The sequence below is a fragment of the Diutina rugosa genome, assembly GCF_008704595.1.
Source record: "Diutina rugosa strain CBS 613 chromosome Unknown scaffold62_size109212, whole genome shotgun sequence".
NCBI lineage: Eukaryota > Fungi > Ascomycota > Pichiomycetes > Serinales > Debaryomycetaceae > Diutina > Diutina rugosa.
The window spans coordinates 45994-64568 of NW_022995089.1; the positions used below are offsets into that span (position 1 = coordinate 45994).

Sequence of the window (18575 nt, forward strand, 5' to 3'; positions counted from 1 at the left end):
ACAATCTCATCGCAAAGTATGGACGACGACTTATTTGGAGTGTTCAGCGAAGCGCCCTCCACCGAGGTGCCGGAAGCCCCGAACGCTGCAACTACCCAATCCAACAAGCGTCCCCACGAATCTCTGCCACAACCTGCAACGAAGAAGGCCAAAGTTGCTTCTGAAAACGACGAAGCTTCGCAAGACAAGAAGCGACCATCGGTGAAAGTTCCCCAAAAGAAGGACATAAAACCCGTGGCGACCGATGCGACGGAATTAACATCTTCTTATGAGGTCAATCAGTCTTTGGGTTTGCTCGAAAAACCTTCCGCTCACGAAGGGGTGAAAGACACTGATGCTAGTGAAGCGACCGTTAAAAATAACGACGGTAAGCTTAAGTTACTGCATCAAGTACGTCACCAGGTTGCTATCCCCCCTGATTATCCTTACATCCCCATTTCTGAACACCGTCGCAAAAATGATGCCCGGAAATACCCATTTACATTGGATCCCTTCCAGGATACATCCATTCTGTGCATTGACCGGAACGAATCGGTATTAGTGTCTGCACACACTTCGGCCGGTAAAACTGTGGTTGCTGAGTATGCCATTGCTCAGTCATTAAGGGAAAAGCAACGTGTGATTTACACTTCACCTATTAAAGCCCTTTCAAATCAAAAGTATCGTGAGTTACGTGCCGAATTTGGGGATGTAGGTCTTATGACCGGTGACGTTACAATTAACCCGGAAGCAGGATGTCTTGTGATGACGACCGAAATTTTGCGGCTGATGTTGTACCGCGGGTCAGAGGTTATGAGAGAAGTCGCCTGGGTAATTTTTGACGAAGTTCATTATATGCGTGATAAACTGAGAGGGGTGGTTTGGGAAGAGACTATTATTCTTTTGCCGGACAAGGTGCACTATGTATTTTTGTCGGCTACTATTCCCAATGCCATGGAGTTTGCTGAATGGATTGTGAAGATTCATAATCAACCCTGTCATGTTGTTTATACCGACTTCAGACCAACTCCGTTACAGCATTACTTGTTCCCCGCCAACGCTGACGGTATTCACTTGGTGGTTGACGAGAAGGGCTCTTTCAGAGAGGAGAACTTCCAAAAGGCTATGGCGCTGATCAGTGATAATGCTGGTGATGACCCGGCCTCTGCGAATCTGCGGGGAAAATTGGGCCAAACTCATAAAGGAGGGCGATTACTGGATGGCAAAGGCGACATTTACAAAATCGTAAAGATGATTTACCAAAAACGCTACAACCCGGTGATTGTGTTTAGTTTCTCGAAGCGCGAGTGCGAATCATTGGCTTTAAAAATGTCCAAGCTCGATTTCAATAATGATGAAGAGCGTCAAACATTGACGGAAATTTTCAATCGCGCCATTGATCTTTTGCCCGAAGATGACAAGCAGTTGCCGCAAATCAAAAGCATTCTTCCTTTGTTGAGAAGAGGTATCGGTATCCATCATCTGGGTCTTCTTCCAATTCTCAAGGAGATTATCGAAATCTTGTTCCAAGAGGGTTTGCTTAAAGTGCTTTTTGCCACTGAAACGTTCTCCATTGGTTTGAATATGCCTGCGAAAACTGTGGTGTTCACTTCGGTCCGTAAGTGGGACGGTGTTGGTTTCCGTTGGGTTTCTGGTGGTGAATACATTCAAATGTCAGGGCGCGCTGGGAGACGTGGCCTTGATGATCGGGGTATTGTAATCATGATGATTGACGAAAAGATGGAACCACAGGTGGCCAAAGGCATGGTCAAAGGTCAGGCCGACCGCCTTGACTCTGCCTTTCATTTGGGCTACAACATGATTTTAAATCTTATGCGCGTTGAAGGCATTTCGCCTGAGTTCATGTTGGAAAACTCTTTCTATCAATTCCAAAATGCGGCTCTGGTTCCCCAGTTGGAACTGCAGAAACAATCGTTGCAAAATGAGATTTCGGAAATTGTTGTTGAGGATGAATCGCAAATCAAGGACTACTATGATTTGAAGCATCAACTCCAAAAGTATGAGAATGAAGTGCGGGAAATTGTGACGCATCCTGGTCACATTTTACCCTTCATGGTGCCAGGTAGACTTGTAAGAGTCAAAATACCCCAGAAGACCGCTAATTCGTACCATGACTATGGTTGGGGTGTAGTCCTGGGCTTCTCCAAACGTGGTAAACCTGTCCGGGGCGCGCCTGCCTACTCCCCGCATGATTCATACGTGGTAAATGTTTTTGTCACTACGATGTTCAAAGATTCGCCCGTCAATTTGATTAAACCTAACAACCCTCAACTTCCTGAAGGTATCCGTCCAGCTGCTGGTTCAGAGCAGCTGCGGGGTGAGTTTATTCCGGTAACCTTAAGCTCCATTTGGCAGGTTTCATCGGCCAAATTGAGGGCTCCAAAGGATATGACGCTGTCATCGACGAAGAAGCTCCTTGTGAAAACTTTGAAAAACGCCCTTCAACAAATGAAAGCCGGTGTCCCAGATTTAGATCCAGTATCAAGTATTAAGATCGAAGATCCTGAGTTTTCAACTCTTCTTCGCAAATGTCAAATTCTCAAGGAGAAGATGAACAACAATCCGTTGGCTGGAACCGCAAAACTCGCTGCCAATTACCCCACTTACGAAAGAAAAGTTGCGTTGGAGAATGAGATACTGACGATTTCCAAAAAAATCAGCGAAACACAGGCAGTTATTCAATTAGAGGATCTCAAAAATCGCCGCCGGGTCTTACGTCGTCTTGAATTTACTACTGCCGACGACATCATCGAGCTTAAGGGTCGGGTTGCCTGTGAAATTTCCCTGGGTGATGAGTTGGTCTTAACTGAGCTCATTTTCAACGGTACTTTCACCGACTTGACTTCCGAACAATGTGCAGCCTTGTTGTCTTGTTTTGTGTTTCAAGAAAAGGCCAACGAAGTTCCTAAGCTCACTCCTGAGTTAGCAGAACCGTTCAAGAATTTAACCGAAATGGCGGCAAAGGTGGCAAAGGTGTATCGTGAAGCGAAAATTGATATCGTGGAGCAAGATTATGTTGATACATTCCGTCCAGAATTGATGGAAGTGACGTATGCGTGGTGCAAGGGAGCCAAGTTTGCGCAGCTTTGCAAGATGACTGATGTGTATGAAGGTTCGTTGATCAGAACATTCAAGCGGTTGGAGGAATTGATTCGTCAAATCGTGGATGCTGCTAAAACCATCGGGAACAATGAGTTGCAGCAGAAGATGGAAAAAGCAGGTGAGATGGTTCATAGAGACCTCGTAGCGGCTGCATCGTTGTATTTGGACTAGCTGTGCTTCGATATATAGTATAGTTCTATTTTTAATCAATAAGGGTCTTCTTTGCGCTATATACATTTATAATATCAACTACTCCCATAGCTCGGCATCTGATTATGCTACAAGCGAGTTCCATTTGGACAAAATCGCTTTCCCGTCATCATTGAGTTCATATTCAGCGTCAAAGTGCTTAATATCCAAAAACTCACTGATCGCTAGTTCCCTTTTAGCTTGCAGATAAATATCGGCATCTAGTCTTTTCGCTCTTGCTAGAATTTGGCCAATTTCTATGGCAATGCTGGCACCCTTAGGGTACGCGATATCGAAACCTTTTTGAAGATTCACATTACGATTCAGATTGAGACCTTCTCTGTATCCCTGGGTATATTGGCCCCTTGTAATATCTGCGGTGGCATCAACGGCACCATCATCGTCAAATATGTCGTCCATCAAGTTGATTCACTTCAATTCACATCTTGCTCGTTTAAACAAGCGGAACTATATGCAGGTCTTCAGGTTGAGGACGACAGCTATGTCGCACGTCCACAATCTGTTTACCGACCACTATGAGTGAGGATATTATTACTCAGGTGGCGCCCGAACAGTATTCAGCAATCGGTGGAGACTATGATGACAGTGCCGACTTTAATTCAAACATACACCTTGATATACGCGGCCGACAATTCACGATTACGCGCGACGAGCTTATGGGATTACCAGAACTGATTCTTCTTTGCTTGTTTCCTAATGGTGTCTTCCTTGATATCAATGGTCAGGTGATTGCAAATTTGACCGAAGATGACACCGTTTACGTCAATTTTGATCCAGATTGTTTTCAATACATCATTGATGTGTTTTCTCAAGCGCAACATGAACTTGATGAGTATCCTCAACTGCCAGACACCCTGTACGCATCCAATCGACATGAAAATGTACTTCAGCATAAGCCTGCTATAATTGTTTTACGCGAAGATTTGGATTACTACGTCATCCCTCCGAAACCTGGAATGAACCATGACCACATGCGCCATCTTAAATTGGAGGTAAGCAGTCACTTGTTGCACAATCAGCTTATATTTCTGGGTCTTGGATACGATCTGACTTTACCTCCTTCAGTTGAACAACATTTGGGCCCCGCTGAACAACATTTGTTCGACATGTTGTGCTCACTGGGGTTCGACAGAGGCGGAGAATGGGGCATCCGTAGTATGGAACCTAACAAATGCGTGATTTCACTGTTACTGTTGGTACGCTTACGTACGAACCCGCCTGAATCAAGCGGTCAGTTAACCCCTGTCGAGTCAAATGTTAGCCAGGATCGATCTCGTTCTCGACTGAGGCTCTCACAGTTGGCTCTGAGTGCTTCTCGCGCCGCTTCTCGGTCTCTTCTGAGACTGCGCAAACCCGAGGCTAATCACACGAAACTTTTGTTATTCTGGAGGAAGCCTGCCCGCAAGTGCTGGTGGCTGGATGAAGTGCAAAAAGTCAATGTGAAAGGTGTAATTCCAGGATTAGATGTTGCATCCGTGAAAGTCCACATCCGGAGAGTTTGGACGCTTGAATTGAGCGTCGTTGGGGTACAGTGATTCGCGGACTTGTTCAACTCGTCACCTTGATGGTGATGAGAGAAACCCTAAAAGACGACTATGAAAGGTGTAGAGCTGGAAGTTCTGCAAATTATATATCTCATTCTAATTCCGATTAATCATGTTTAATTTGGGGTAACTTTGTTAATCCCTTACCTTCAGCAATATAAGTTACAATTATCATCTGGATTCCCTAGTATTTTCAGCGGAACCGTGGATTGCGCGCGTGTAGTCGTGCGCAAACACGCGACGCGTAAACCTTGGGCTTCAAAGTTAACTCATCATGACTACCTACTCAGAGGAAAAGGCGCAACATACTCCATGGGTCGAGAAGTACCGTCCTAAAAATCTTGATGCCGTCTCTTCCCAAGATCATGCTGTGGATGTTTTGAAGAAGACGATTCAGCTGGGCAACCTTCCACACATGTTATTTTACGGACCCCCGGGCACAGGTAAAACGTCAACTATCCTTGCACTTGCCAAGCAGTTATACGGACCGAGTCTCTACAAGCTGAGAGTCTTGGAGTTAAATGCATCTGATGAACGAGGGATTCTGATTGTTCGTCAGAAGATCAAAAATTTTGCTCGGCTTGCGGTTTCCAACCCAACGAAGGAAGACTTGGAAAAGTATCCTTGTCCTCCATTTAAAATCATCATATTGGATGAAGCTGACTCCATGACGAATGAGGCTCAGCTGGCATTGCGGCGAACAATTGAGAAGTATGCCAACGTCACAAGATTTTGCCTTATTTGCAATTACGTTACAAGAATCATTGACCCTTTGGCTTCAAGATGCGCAAAGTTTCGATTTCGTCTGCTTGCTGATGACAACGCCATCAGTCGCTTGAAATTCATTGCCGACGAGGAGAACGTGCCTTTATCTGGTCCTGATGTGTTATCCGAACTTTTAAAAATTTCGGGTGGTGACTTAAGAAAGGCCATCACATATTTGCAATCTGGTACGAAGTTGATTCTGATGGGCAATAATGGTACATTGACAGCTCAGCTTGTCAGAGAAATTGCTGGAATTTTACCTCCAGCTTTGATCGACGAATTGGTCGCCTCCATCAAGTCTGGGGATGCCAAAGCTGTAGGTTCTGGTGTTCAGGCATTAGTATTGCAAGGCTGGAGCGCACAGCAAATATTGGATCAGATTCATGATAATATGATTTTCGATGACAGAATTGATGGTGTTGCTAAAAATAAGATTGCTGCAACATTATTTGAAGCGGATTCAAGGCTTAATAACGGTGGGGATGAGTATATCCAGCTTCTTAATGTTGCATTACAGGTATCAACTGCTTTCTGACTACTTCATGCTTCAAATAGAGGATGCTGATCCCTTGGGGACTGGTACCGAAGGCTTAAGCCTGTGCCGACGGGAGCCAATTGAATTGTCCCTAGGTTAGTGCCTGGACTTAAATGTATTGGTTTATCAATGGGCATTTTTTCTGTCAATACAGGCTGAGAGTTTAGCTTAGGATTAACGTAGTAAAGAAAAATGAACGAGAATACACTGTCATGTGGTTAAGAAGCGATTTACCATCCGAAGATCCATCTGAATATGCATGAGGAGTGACAAGTTCTAGCAGGTCTTGAGTACGACAACTTTGAGATCTTGCTGGATCAACGTTGTTACAAAGTACGGATCAGGGAACACGAGCTGTTGGTACACTATATACGAAGATTCGAGTAAATCGAAAGTTCTACTGGCAAACCAAGATCTATGTCGTCTACAGACAAGCAAAATTCATTCGTTGCATGTACCATTTTTAAGCCATTGCATGGTAAATATACAACGACAAGCCTTTTCGTGCCAATATTGTCACTGGAATATTGAATAAGGTTGTGAGCCCTGTGTTGTGTTGATGCTCATTTTATCATTGGTTGTGAGCCCTGTGTAGCCTCGTTGTTCCCTTTTTACAATAGTTGTGTGCCCCGTGATGCGTAAAATTGATGTTATTTTGATTTAATTATGTGCCCTGCATACTGAACATAATCAATTGAGCGATACTTCTGAATCAAGCAAAAATAGTTTATGTGCAGTATTCGACATTCGCACACGAAAACGGAAAGAATAGTAAATTGGGTAGAATTTTCTTTCCTATTGAAGACAAATCAGTGAAAATATATATTGAAGCCTGGGCAAAATAGGCAACTCGAGTTTTGTCAGAATCCAGGCACAAATTGATGGTTAGAGGTGTAAATCCTTGTAGTTGCCTCGTTCGTAATTGTTACGAATTTGACCACTTTGGAGGGAAGTACTGCATGTAAAGTCAAAACTTATTTCAAAAAAGCATTTGTACTGCATATAAATCTTACGTACTGCATATAGTGTCTTGTTTTATTAGTAAACACGAATAATTGATCAGTTCGCTTTTGAGCTTATTTTGAAGGATGAACTCTTTGGATTGAGGTTTAATTGACTCTCTCACTTGTTTGCTCGTAGCCTCTGTGCTTTTCAAGCGTCCTCGGTGCTTTTCAAGCATTCTCAAGCGTTCTCTGTGCTTTTCAAGCATGTCAATCTGTTTAAATTTATAACTTCAAACATACCATGCATCTTGTGGACGTAATCTTCTAGTAGGTCCGCGGATGTTCTCCCGTATGAATTTCTCAAACTCATAGGCACTTGCTTTACGTATATGTGCTGTATGGTAGACAGTGGAAGACTTCCCATGGTCACAATAGCATACAATATATCACGAACGGGAGGTTACTTCCGATGGAGGATGTGGAAATGCATTCGTTTTGAATTTCATTGGACGATTAGCGAGTGGATTTGGTGATATGAAGCGTCTGTTTGGTTCTAGCGTCAACCTTGAAGTTTTCTTTAGCCAAGGCGGTGGGCATCAACTCAATATCCATGCTGTATACTGCAAAAGAGCTCCAACGATGGAATACCAACGGGTTAAGTCGGCCATAGAGCTATTCCTTGGGGTACTAGGTATTGTGACGAAAGTCATCATTGTTGCTTGCTAAAGTAACCTCAACTTAAGCATAACCCTCTTTGAGTTGCCTAGCGAACTTCGCGTTGCCTAACACCGGCTCAGCTTAAATTGAAAAACTTGAAGCTCGCAAGTGTTGCCACGAAGATTGGTTTTATGAATAAGCGATTGATGAGGTAGTTTACATCCGCCTTGTTCTACGCCTAGTGTCCCGCCTCGTACTTAACTGTGAGTCTCTTTGTCGGCATTCCATTCGATCGAAAGTAAATATGAAATCTTTTGATACCGTTATGGTTGAGGAGTGGGCCAGAATGTTTTACATTTATGGCAAATCGTTGAATTACCAAGTTCCAAAGTGGGAACAGCTTTTCAAGCAATCTGGAATTAAGCTCTTCCATTTGCCTGTGGGGCTCAAGTTGAAGGATCACATATAGAGTACTATTTTGATAATTTCCAACGCTGAAGAGCGATATCCTTTAGAACCCTACTTATTAATAACATTTACTCGGTCTACAGAGGTTATATGGATGCCTGAGATGGAGTACAACATGTATATGAAGAAATGAAAATCAAAAGGGGCCCCAAAATAAATCTATGAGGACTCATGCGTAACTTTCATCGTTCAGAGGTGATATACCATGTATTTCAAATACATTTCCCATCGGATGGGACTGATAATTTCAAGTTTCAAGGTAGTGTGATTTGATTTGAATTTCCTTATACATAACGTTGCGCAACTCTTGACTCGTTGAAGACCGTAGATAGGCATTTTGCTTGTAAAAAATTGAACATAAGGTTGTATGTATTGCATCTCCATAGCATCCCCAATGTAAATGATGGCAGAATTCTACACATCGTATAATGAAGTTCGAAATATCGTATTTTTTGTAAAAACGTGAAATTTTCGAGCTCACATATTAGTTGTCCAACACCGATAATGGCGGCATCTTACAAATGATTAATGGATTTAACTGCAATGAAGTTGCAGCAACCAATGGTGCGTGTGATATACTATTATGTCTATTTTACCATTACAGTTTGCCATTACCTTGCTTGTTCAGCCTAGAATTGATTACCGGAATCTATGAAACAAAACTTTGCTTTGAAATGGGTTTATGCTTGAGGCTCTTCGCTGGAAGCTTTTGCAGCTTCAACCCGCTGTTGGTAAGCGTGCTCTTTACCATGTTCAGTTGCGTTGGTCTCAATATCAAACACGCGGTACAACAACTCTTGCGTGTCCTGTTTATTCACCATCAAATTCACGTTCGATTTCCCTCTCCACAATGGCAAAAACAAATTTTCGTGATCTTCACCACGGTTGACAGTCAAGAAAGCACATCCTTGGTCAAGAGATTTCGCAGCCTTAACAAAGTCATTGTCAATTCCCAATTCTTCAATAACATCAAGCTTAGGGAAAGCCTCCGTAAACAAATACTTGAGCATAGGAAGCAGACAAGTTACCTTCCGGTCATCACCAATCATGTTTTTAACTGTGTGAAGAGCTTCGTTTTGCAACCGCCAGCCGCAAGCACCACCCTCATTGCGTTGTTTAGTGAACATTTTAATACCAGCGTTAACCATTTTGAGCTTCAATTCAGGCGATTCTAAAATTCGACGAACGATAGGAGCGACGAAGTAAATCGAGTTCACGGCTTCACCAGTTGAGTTACGCACAAGGCAACAGTTCTTGGGGAACTCATCCAGAAATTGATAAAACGGCCAGCATGTTGCGAGCTCTTTGTTATCAGGGGCTAAGAACATAAACGGTTCTTCGTTGGTATAGGGCAGTTTCTTCTTCTTGGGGGCGGTGGTATCTTTCAGAGCACCATCATCAGTTTTTTGCTTTTTGCTAGCAACCTCAGCCTCGTCAGCATTGTTGCGCTTCATTTCACTGGTGAATTTTTCAATCTTTTCGAAGACGACGATGAAGAAGCCACCTGTGTTCTGAAGATGGGGATAAACCCTGATACTACGATCCAAGTGGAACTTTTCGGCTTCTTCCTTGGAAGGGGGGAAGACAGTCTCAGCCACATCATCTGCACCAGGCTCCCTAATTTGCATATCCTTGCCATACACCGTCCATGAAGAAATACCGGGGCGACGCTCGAGGCCAGGAAGCTCTGATGAAACATCAACGAGGCGGATTTTGTCGCCCCATTTGCGCAAAGCAGCGGCAACAACAGCTTCGTTCTCAATCGGGTTCATTGAACAAGTAGAGTAAACTAAACGCCCACCTGGCTTCAATAAATTGAGACCACGATCCAAAATATTCAATTGAAGGGTGTGGAGACCCAATCCGTTACCCAAAGAGAAGTCTTTCCAAACATTCACATTCTTGCGCATAGTACCATCACCAGAACAAGGCACGTCACAAAGAACTCTGTCAAACTTGACGTACTCAGCCTCACCTTCAAGCCTAATGCGTGGAAATAATTGAGCATCATGGTTGACCACCAAGAAGTTGGGCGAGTTCAAACGCTTTACTTGGTGAACGAGCATTTGCGCCCGTTTAGAGTCTGAATCATTCGCAAGTACGAAACCAGTAGGATTAGCGACTTCATCGGACGCATGAAGAGCCTCGACAAGCTGGGCAGTTTTGGAGCCGGGGGCAGCACACATGTCAAGGACGTAATGGTGCGGTTTAATATCCATTAATAAAGGGGGAATCATCAGTACTGCCTCTTGACGCGAGATGTTCCCCACGTCGGTTTCAAGGACCATAAAACGTTGAGTTTTCGACAACTGACGAGTTTTTCTCAAAATAGATTTTTTGACATCCATTTGCCAGCCTAAACCATCAGGATAGAATTTCAATTGTTTCGGCTCCAAAGAGACACCTTCAAACTCTTGACCCTTAAGAGCCGGGACATGCTGATCGATAAACAATTGGTTGATTTCGTCGGCGTGACTTCTCAGACCTGTAACACGAAAAGTCGTAGGCAAGTCCTCTTGACAAAACTTCTTGAAATCAGCCCATTCGGATTCGGGAATGATGCCGAGCAGCTTATAATATGTTTCCCACTTCTCGTTTTCTCTGGTGATGTCAGTCCAGTTCTTTTGATCCCGATTTTTGAAGACCTTTTTGGACCTCTTGGCAAACTTTCCCATTGTAAGGTATCTTTTGACTGACTTTTTCACGATGAGCATCGCGCGAACTTGAGTTCGGTGGAGTGTCTGGTCATGTACAGTACATTACAGATGAAAAGGCGCGTACTTAAGCTTCTAAAGGTAAACAGTCCATCCCACACAGACGTGTAGATTATTAGAGGGCGACCCCAACCAAAAACTTAATTTCAGGCGTGACGCTCAAGCCGGAGTTGGACTGCGTGTGTCTCAATCTTCAAGTCGTGATCAGTTCCCAATCAGCGTACCGGCCTCACTACAATAATGAAGTATTAATAGTCAGATCTAATTCGGTGTGTGCCGCTCTCATTGGTGCTCTCAGTTATTCGATGCATGAATCAGGATAGGATCATCTTGTTTCTTTTTTAATGAGGCGTCATCCGTCGCACCCGATCCGAAATAGTCATTACAACCAGCTTCCAGATACTACGTAGAGTTTCTCATGTCTCGTAAACTTACGTATGGGACTTTGGGAGCTCTACTTGGTATATCGGCATACCGCAAACTTGATACCAATTCTCGGCTTCTTCCTTTGCTGGTGGCAGCTCTCATCGCTATCAATGTTGTCAAGTGGATTGTATTCGGAAGATTGAGGGAGTTTGAAATTCGAAATTTACGCCACAACATCCAGTACACTTTATGGGAGTTCTGTTTCACAGGATTTCTATATTACTCCAAGGCGACCTCCCGCACAGGCCCGCAATTTGTGTTTAAGTTTGCTGGCTTATTTGCATGCGTCCTACTTTTGAAATGTTTCCACTATCTAGCAAGTGAAAGAGCCAACAATTCAGTGGATCTATTCTGCTTGCACGAGTCTAATAAACCCCGTTGGCTTCTGATGTTTAAGGCAAACGACTTTCAGGTCACGCGATTCGCATTTGGATTAATTCTTTTACTTTGTATCGATGGGTTGTTGATATCTAAATTCATAAGTGAACTATCCAAACATCTGATAGAGGACAATATACTCCTAGGGATTTTTGGATTTGAAATTCTTCATATGGCGCCACTTATAACGCTCACTCTGTTAAAGTTCGCGTTAAACTGCCATTCTCGTCTATGCGAATCTCCTTATAACGAGCAGTTTGAGTTTGTTGCCGAATTCTTGGCCAATTTGGTGAGGTTCGTTTTGGTTGTGGTTTTTGCAGTCATATTCCTCTACTTGTACACGTTTCCCCTCCACATATTGCCGAGCAGTTATCTTCTGCTACGAGTACTTGTCGATAGACTGAGAGCTTTGCTTAATTACCATAAAAAACAGTTGAAATTGGAGAAGTTACCTTTGTGCACGTCGTGTAACCATGAAAACTGCACAATTTGTTTATCCGATGATGATGGCGAGTGGCGCGAGTTGAAGTGTCAACACCACTACCATCATGATTGTCTACGTCAGTGGATGCTGATGTCACTTCTATGCCCAGTGTGCCGGTCACCTATATAAACAGTCATAATTTAGCCAAGAACGATCGATTCTGGTATTATAATGTACAAGCATTGAGAATTAAATTTGTTCGGGCTTCTTGCGCCCACTTAGAAATATTCCAGCGGATTACTGCCATTGGCGATACCTGCAGTTAATGTTTCAATCTCGTCTTCTCCTATGGGGCGTTCATTGCCTGCCAAAAACTCATCGATAGGATAATCCTTTTGAGTTTGTGAATACTCTTGAAAAAAAGGCTCCGGCAGTGCAATAGACCCCGTCAGACCCAGAGGCGGTTCATTCAGTTGAACGTGATGGAGTGCATGTGAAGCATTACCATCGTCAAAATCATCACCCTCAAATCCAGTTAAGGATCCTTCGAAACCCTGGGCTTCCAGTTGAGGAGAATGCAGCAACAGGGGAACCTGAGACTCCAGAAGCAGTGCAACAGCAGCTGAAGCTGCCAGCAGTGATTGTTGCTGTTGCTGCTGTTGTTGCAGATGTTGCTCCTGTTGCCGCTGTTGCTGCTGTTGTCGTTGAGCTCGTTTCAGAGTCCTAGTTTCACCACGTTCTTGTCTGAGAGCCTGCTGCTCCCTATACTTAGCAAGATAAATCTTCAACACTTCGGCATAGTTTTCAAAACCCAAGTCATGCATCGAATAAAGTATATCTTCACCATTGATTGTCTTTCGCTTTTCTCGCAAACACTTATCAGAAGCCTCCAGCGTGATGAACAGAATAAACTCCGAAACGCACTCTTGCATACATTCTTTGGCATCCTTCGATACTTTCGCTGTTTGTGGTAACGTGTTTTTCATCAAACGAGCGACGTTGGCGATGGGAAGCCACCGATCCTGCTCGCGCAACTCAAACTCGTGCCCGTTGTTGTCCATGGAGAATCTCTTCTGAATTTGGAAATGAATGAAGTTGAGTCAACAGCAGGGTCTCACGAGTGATAAGGTGTGGTAGCGATTTCACAAACAAGGTGAATTCAAATTAACTTGATTTTGGGAGCGCGATGGAAAAAAGTGATCGACGTAGAAGTCGACGTAGAGGTTCATCTTTTGTGTTGGACAAAATAAACGTAGATATAGTAGTCAAATGCTTGGCGGTGTGCTTTCATTTCGTAAAAACCCGAAAGGCTTGCCAACTGTATATAGAGGCAGTACGTTGCGTTGAATACATTCTTTCGAGCTCCAAGTGGGTGTCAAGGATTGGATTAATATCGAAACCTATCTACAAAACTCTCCAAAAAGATAGTCAGTTTTGATTTGCAATACTTGGTCGGTCACTTCTCATGGAATTTCCCTCCTTTGCAAGGAACCAATGAATCAAATTGCATTTGTCATGATATTCAGCCACGCATCTGGCCTCACAACTCCTCAAAAATCGAAGTTAACTGACGTTCAGTGATTCGACAACAACCTATTTTTTTTCAACCAAAGACGTCAATTTGAAGTCTGCCTTGAACTCTCCTACGATACTTACGCGCTGATATACACACAACGCGGAATCGTGCACATGAATGGCACGTATGCCCTCATCTTAGGACAGGTGGCTCTGAAGCTTTTGACGTTTGGCTTGAACCAAGCTCTTATCAGCAGTGTTGATCCACCAACACTAGGTCTTGCAACATTCCTTGAATTTATCACTAACCTGATCCTTTTTTTCTCGAGGGAGGCCGTTCGACTCTCTACGCAAAGAACAAGCTCAAGCGGAGTCTCAGCAGAGCAGTCGGTGATTAATTTTGGATATGTGCCAGTGATATTAAGCATACCGTTATCTTGTTTGGCACTATTATGGAATTGGCCGTCACGAACATTTCAAGAGGAGTTTTTACCATTACCGGCGCTGACCCTATCCTTGGTTATATTGGCGGTGTCATTGGCTTTGGAACTTTCCATCGAACCGCTATATGAACTCAATCAATATCATATGAACTTGGGTAACAAGGCCCAGTTCGAAAGTTTGGGAATTTTATGCCGCGGAGTGGTGACGGTACTTTTATTGAAATGGAAACCATTGAACAGCTCTCTTCTTGCATTTATGTGCGGCCAACTTGCTTATTCATTTGTTCAATTTATTGGATATCTCAAGGTAAATGTGCCTCCTGGAGTAAGCGGTCTAGCTCGAAGACTCCCCAATGGTGGATGGCTTGATAAACAAATTGTTCAAGTTTGGAAAGCTCTCTTCGTGCAGATGATATTCAAGCAAGTGTTAACAGAAGGTGACAAGTTAGTCATCAACCACTTTTTCCCATTGTCAACACAAGCAGTGTATGCGGTCATGCTGAATTACGGTCTGATTCTTGCCAGGTTAGTATTTCTGCCAATTGAAGAGTCTTCCCGCGTTTGGTTTACAAAGGTAATGGCCATGACGTCAGATAAGTCTGACCAGCGTCGAGTGATTTCGGCTTTGAAGTCAATCGAGGACGTATGCGTTGGATACCTTCATTTCACCGTGCTTTTATTGATGGCAGGAATTCCAAATGCAGCTTACGTTTTACGACTTGTACTTAGAGGCGCAGCTGCCAAATGGGATGGTACCGATCTTTTTACTAGTTTCGGGAACTACGTTTGGTATCTTGCGTTACTCGCATTCAACGGTATATTTGAGGCCCTCTTCACTAGTGTTGCGACCACCAAGGAACTTAAATACTATTCCTATTTCATGACCAGTCTGTGTTTAGTGTTTTTCCTTGTCCTGAAACTCGCTATCGAACATTGGCATTTGGAACTCTCCGGATTAATACTTGCTAATGCTGTTAACATGTTGATGAGAATAATCTGGTGCAGCTACCATCTACACAATACTTTTGTGCGCCGTTTTGGCATCCACATTGACAAAATTCGAGTACTCGCATATATCGCCAAGTGTGCGTTGCTCTTTATTGTTGGCAACGGCGTTCAAAAGTACATAAACGGTACGACGACAACGACTACTTTTCGCCAATTTTTTAATAGTGGGGTGATATGTGGTATTTCGTTACTCGTTCAGATTTCTTGGGAGTATCCCCGAATTCGCTCTTATGTAAAGCGTAAAAAGGAATGATTAATCTCAACGACAAACTATTACTTATGCTTCAAGTTTTCACCAAACCAAACGAAGTTACTATCTTCGTCGTCATCACTACCCAGTGACGACTCATCCAATTGATAAAAGATGCGATTAGCCTTAGTAGACGGTGTAGGTCTGTCTGGAGCGGAGTCCATTGAAACTTCCTTCGCAGGCGTTGTTGTTGAGATAAGCTTGACTTGATTGGGCAAAGGAGACTCCAGCAGAGTTGAGCCCGGTGCGGTATCTCCCTTAGCGAATTGCAAGGCGAACCGAGGTTCTGTTGAGTCCACCAGAGGCAATGATTCCAGCTCTGAATGAAGTAAACGTAACGGTGTACGTGTTTTGCGAGACGGATTGCGCAGAACGCGACCCTCAGGAATGCTATCCAATTCCAGATCAATCAGACCTTCTCTATGTAGTCTGAATATGTGATCTGACGCACCCAGGTTCAGCCGATTTCGCGATGTACCCACTAACAGCAGGTACAGGTCTTCTCGCAAAAATTGAGCCAAGTTCAATTGGGAAGTATTAAGACGATTGTTGAGAGTGCTGATAGGTATATCACTGGTCGTGGAATATCGCAATTTCAAGGGATGATGGATTTCGTCATTTGAATTGAGCTTCGTTAAGTCAATGACCAGGTTTTGTCTCAGTGGTTCACTCAGCGGAGATACCTCAGGAGTTACTGGTTTCTCTGGATGATGACTCAAATCAAACGTCTTTTTGAAAACATCATCATGCATGGCTTTAAGGGCGAATTCATGCTTGATTTTGAACTTGTTGGCCTGTTGGGGATTCCAATCTCGAGCAGCGGCACACACTGGGGTTGGCCTCGATGTGGGTAAATCTGGCAGCAGTTGTGATATGGGGAGTTTGAACAGTGGCCGAGGGCGATCTTCCAGCCACGGAGATAACATATTACCTTTAGACACCGTGGGCGGTGTCATCACGATATCACCGTTATCGTCGATCTCATCCTTCTTCACGAACGTGGTCTTATAATAAACGATATCGGAGGTGAAATTGAGGTACAGATCAATCAGGGGATCCTTTTTGAGAAGTCCCACCGAGTCTTTGATTAAGTGCCACGGGTTTTCCGGTTCATTCATCTCTCTGCGAGCATAGTTCAACGTAGCTTCAGGAAGCTCCTGGAATAAAGGATGGCTGATGAAAAACAGGAGAAAGTGGTTGATCATATAGCCATGACCCACGACTATGACGATATCTCGGTTATTCATTGCCGCTGGTTTATCGTAGGTGGCTATGAGCTTGGTGAAATATTCTTTAGACCGTTCCAAATATTGCAGGTACAGAAGATCCGGCCCATTGAAAGGTCCCAATGTCACGGTAGGTCGAAAATTCAGCACACAATTCTTATTTTTGATCATCTTCAAGTTGGGGGTGTACATGTCATATGCATCATTATTATCCACGTACGGTGGCTTGACTTTCATCAGATCATGAATCCACTCTGAAAGGGCAAAATCGCCAAGAAGCTGGAACCGGACTTTGTATTGGGGGAATTTCGCCGCAATTAAAGGCTTCAAAGCCGAGACAAGAAGATCTGCGGTCTCACAGGTTCGGAGGTATGGACTGAAGTGAATGTAGATATTTTTCCGGGCCGGTTTGTCGACATCAGGGAAGCATGTTGTCAAGTTGACAAACTCATTGGCCGCGGCTTCGATCTGGGCCAGGGCTCGCTGGGCCAACAGAGGGTCCCACGGAGGATATGACGAGTGGATAGGCATCGCCGTGGGGTCCCTTTGGCGTTCGTGGTCAATACGGACGCCATGTCGTAGAAAGAACAACTCCATCACCCACGCCGAAGTGTTCTATGTTGATGGCGTCACTCGAGATTGGGTGAGAAGGAATTACGTCACATGATGCATCGTGAGACTTCGCGACGAGACTGTCGGCAAATATCAAACAGGTGAATGTGGACGGGAAAATCAGTTCAAAAAGTGGAAGAGATAATAAAACTAGTTTAAGAATTGAAAGAGATGTGCTAGGTATTCATCAACCGCCAACGATGAGTGAGTCGCTGGTCGCATTTAGCACAAACCCATATTCTCGCAACACTTTTCAGATGCACTTAGAATGCATTGCAAGAGTCGTTACATTGCCAAGTAGAAAGAAAGTGATTTGTTGACGTGCTTCAACTCCGATAATTGGATGTCGATTGGACTCCCACTAGAATTGTTATCAATGGTAAATGGAAGTGGCGAACTTGCGGGTTTTAAGAGAAAAACAGTTATGGTTGAAACCTTAGTGTAGCGATGCACCAAAATCTATCAATCAAACAAATTACGCTTCTTAAATCAACTTCCTGGCAATGGCAGCATCAGTGTTTTTTCAAGAAACTTACGGCGATATTGTCAAAGATGGTGCTGATGACACAATACCGCATATCCATCGTCAATTTGCGAAAAATTTTATGGACTCACCTAGACCCATCAGCCGGTGTAGGAACGAGAGAATTAAACGTGCCACATACAACTGGACATCGCAATAGAGAGAGAGAGAGATCTGCATGAAACGTCCGTGCGTGGCGGAAGCACAGTAACACGGCCTTCTTTAAAATTTGAATAATTTGACGACTCAAAAAGATAAAATATCAAGTTTGTTGGATTTATTTGGACAGCCAGCATCGACCCTATGAGCTGTTTTTAGTCAATTAATCCGAGTGGACCTTTTCCTGCACCTAATCGATTCTGCCCGTGCCGGTGCCGATGCCGGTTCAGGCGAGCTTGGTCGTGACTAACCCGTAGAGAAAGGTGTGGTGCGACGGCAAATGTGTGGGGAAAGAATGACTCAAACCGGGTTGTGCATAAAAGCCTGAACACGATAAGATACGGAACACTACGAAGCATTCCCTCTTGGAAACCACTGAAACTTTTGAGTAAGCTTCAGTTTTCATTCGTAGTAGAACGCCGTCATCTCCTCCTGGGCCTTGATTATAGGCTCGTCTTTTTTTTTTTTTTTCCCTTTGCCTCCTTGGGTGATGATGGCGGATGTGAGGATGACGTGGATAGGCTCATGCATGCCGCATGACTAATTTCAGGCGGCGAAGGTATATAGTCTTCAGGGCAGCCACACTTCACAAGGTGTGAGTCGTTGTTGTCGTTGTTGTCGTTGGTGCTTTACCTTTTTTAATTTATTTAATCTTGTTGGTCTATACCTATT

The 18575-nt window shown here is 43.8% G+C and overlaps 7 protein-coding genes across 7 annotated transcripts; 3 read left to right on the forward strand and 4 right to left on the reverse strand. All coding sequences in view use genetic code 12, as the record gives it.

The window, feature by feature from the left end:
• Nucleotides 1–18: 18 nt before the first annotated feature.
• DIURU_001295 (ATP-dependent RNA helicase) lies at nt 19–3273 on the forward strand (the record flags this gene model as incomplete). Its single annotated transcript, XM_034153822.1, has 1 exon — nt 19–3273. The coding sequence occupies one exon, from the start codon at nt 19–21 to the stop codon at nt 3271–3273; it is 3255 nt and encodes a 1084-aa protein (XP_034013899.1).
• A 102-nt stretch (nt 3274–3375) lies between these two features.
• YAE1 (Yae1p) lies at nt 3376–3711 on the reverse strand (the record flags this gene model as incomplete). Its single annotated transcript, XM_034153823.1, has 1 exon — nt 3376–3711. The coding sequence occupies one exon, from the start codon at nt 3709–3711 to the stop codon at nt 3376–3378; it is 336 nt and encodes a 111-aa protein (XP_034013900.1).
• Nucleotides 3712–3827: 116 nt separating this feature from the next.
• Nucleotides 3828–6156, forward strand: DIURU_001297 (uncharacterized protein; the record flags this gene model as incomplete). The annotated part of the gene is made up of 2 exons (XM_034153824.1): nt 3828–4467; nt 5147–6156. The coding sequence occupies 2 exons, from the start codon at nt 3828–3830 to the stop codon at nt 6154–6156; spliced, it is 1650 nt and encodes a 549-aa protein (XP_034013901.1).
• Nucleotides 6157–8905: 2749 nt separating this feature from the next.
• On the reverse strand, nt 8906–10939 carry DIURU_001298 (tRNA (cytosine-5-)-methyltransferase; the record flags this gene model as incomplete). Its single annotated transcript, XM_034153825.1, has 1 exon — nt 8906–10939. One exon carries the CDS (start codon nt 10937–10939, stop codon nt 8906–8908), a length of 2034 nt encoding a protein of 677 aa, XP_034013902.1.
• Nucleotides 10940–12445: 1506 nt separating this feature from the next.
• Nucleotides 12446–13228, reverse strand: HAP31 (Hap31p; the record flags this gene model as incomplete). Its single annotated transcript, XM_034153826.1, has 1 exon — nt 12446–13228. The coding sequence occupies one exon, from the start codon at nt 13226–13228 to the stop codon at nt 12446–12448; it is 783 nt and encodes a 260-aa protein (XP_034013903.1).
• A 628-nt stretch (nt 13229–13856) lies between these two features.
• On the forward strand, nt 13857–15386 carry DIURU_001300 (glycolipid translocation protein; the record flags this gene model as incomplete). The annotated part of the gene is made up of 1 exon (XM_034153829.1): nt 13857–15386. The coding sequence occupies one exon, from the start codon at nt 13857–13859 to the stop codon at nt 15384–15386; it is 1530 nt and encodes a 509-aa protein (XP_034013904.1).
• Nucleotides 15387–15406: 20 nt separating this feature from the next.
• DIURU_001301 (uncharacterized protein) lies at nt 15407–17206 on the reverse strand (the record flags this gene model as incomplete). Its single annotated transcript, XM_034153830.1, has 1 exon — nt 15407–17206. One exon carries the CDS (start codon nt 17204–17206, stop codon nt 15407–15409), a length of 1800 nt encoding a protein of 599 aa, XP_034013905.1.
• Nucleotides 17207–18575: the final 1369 nt, after the last annotated feature.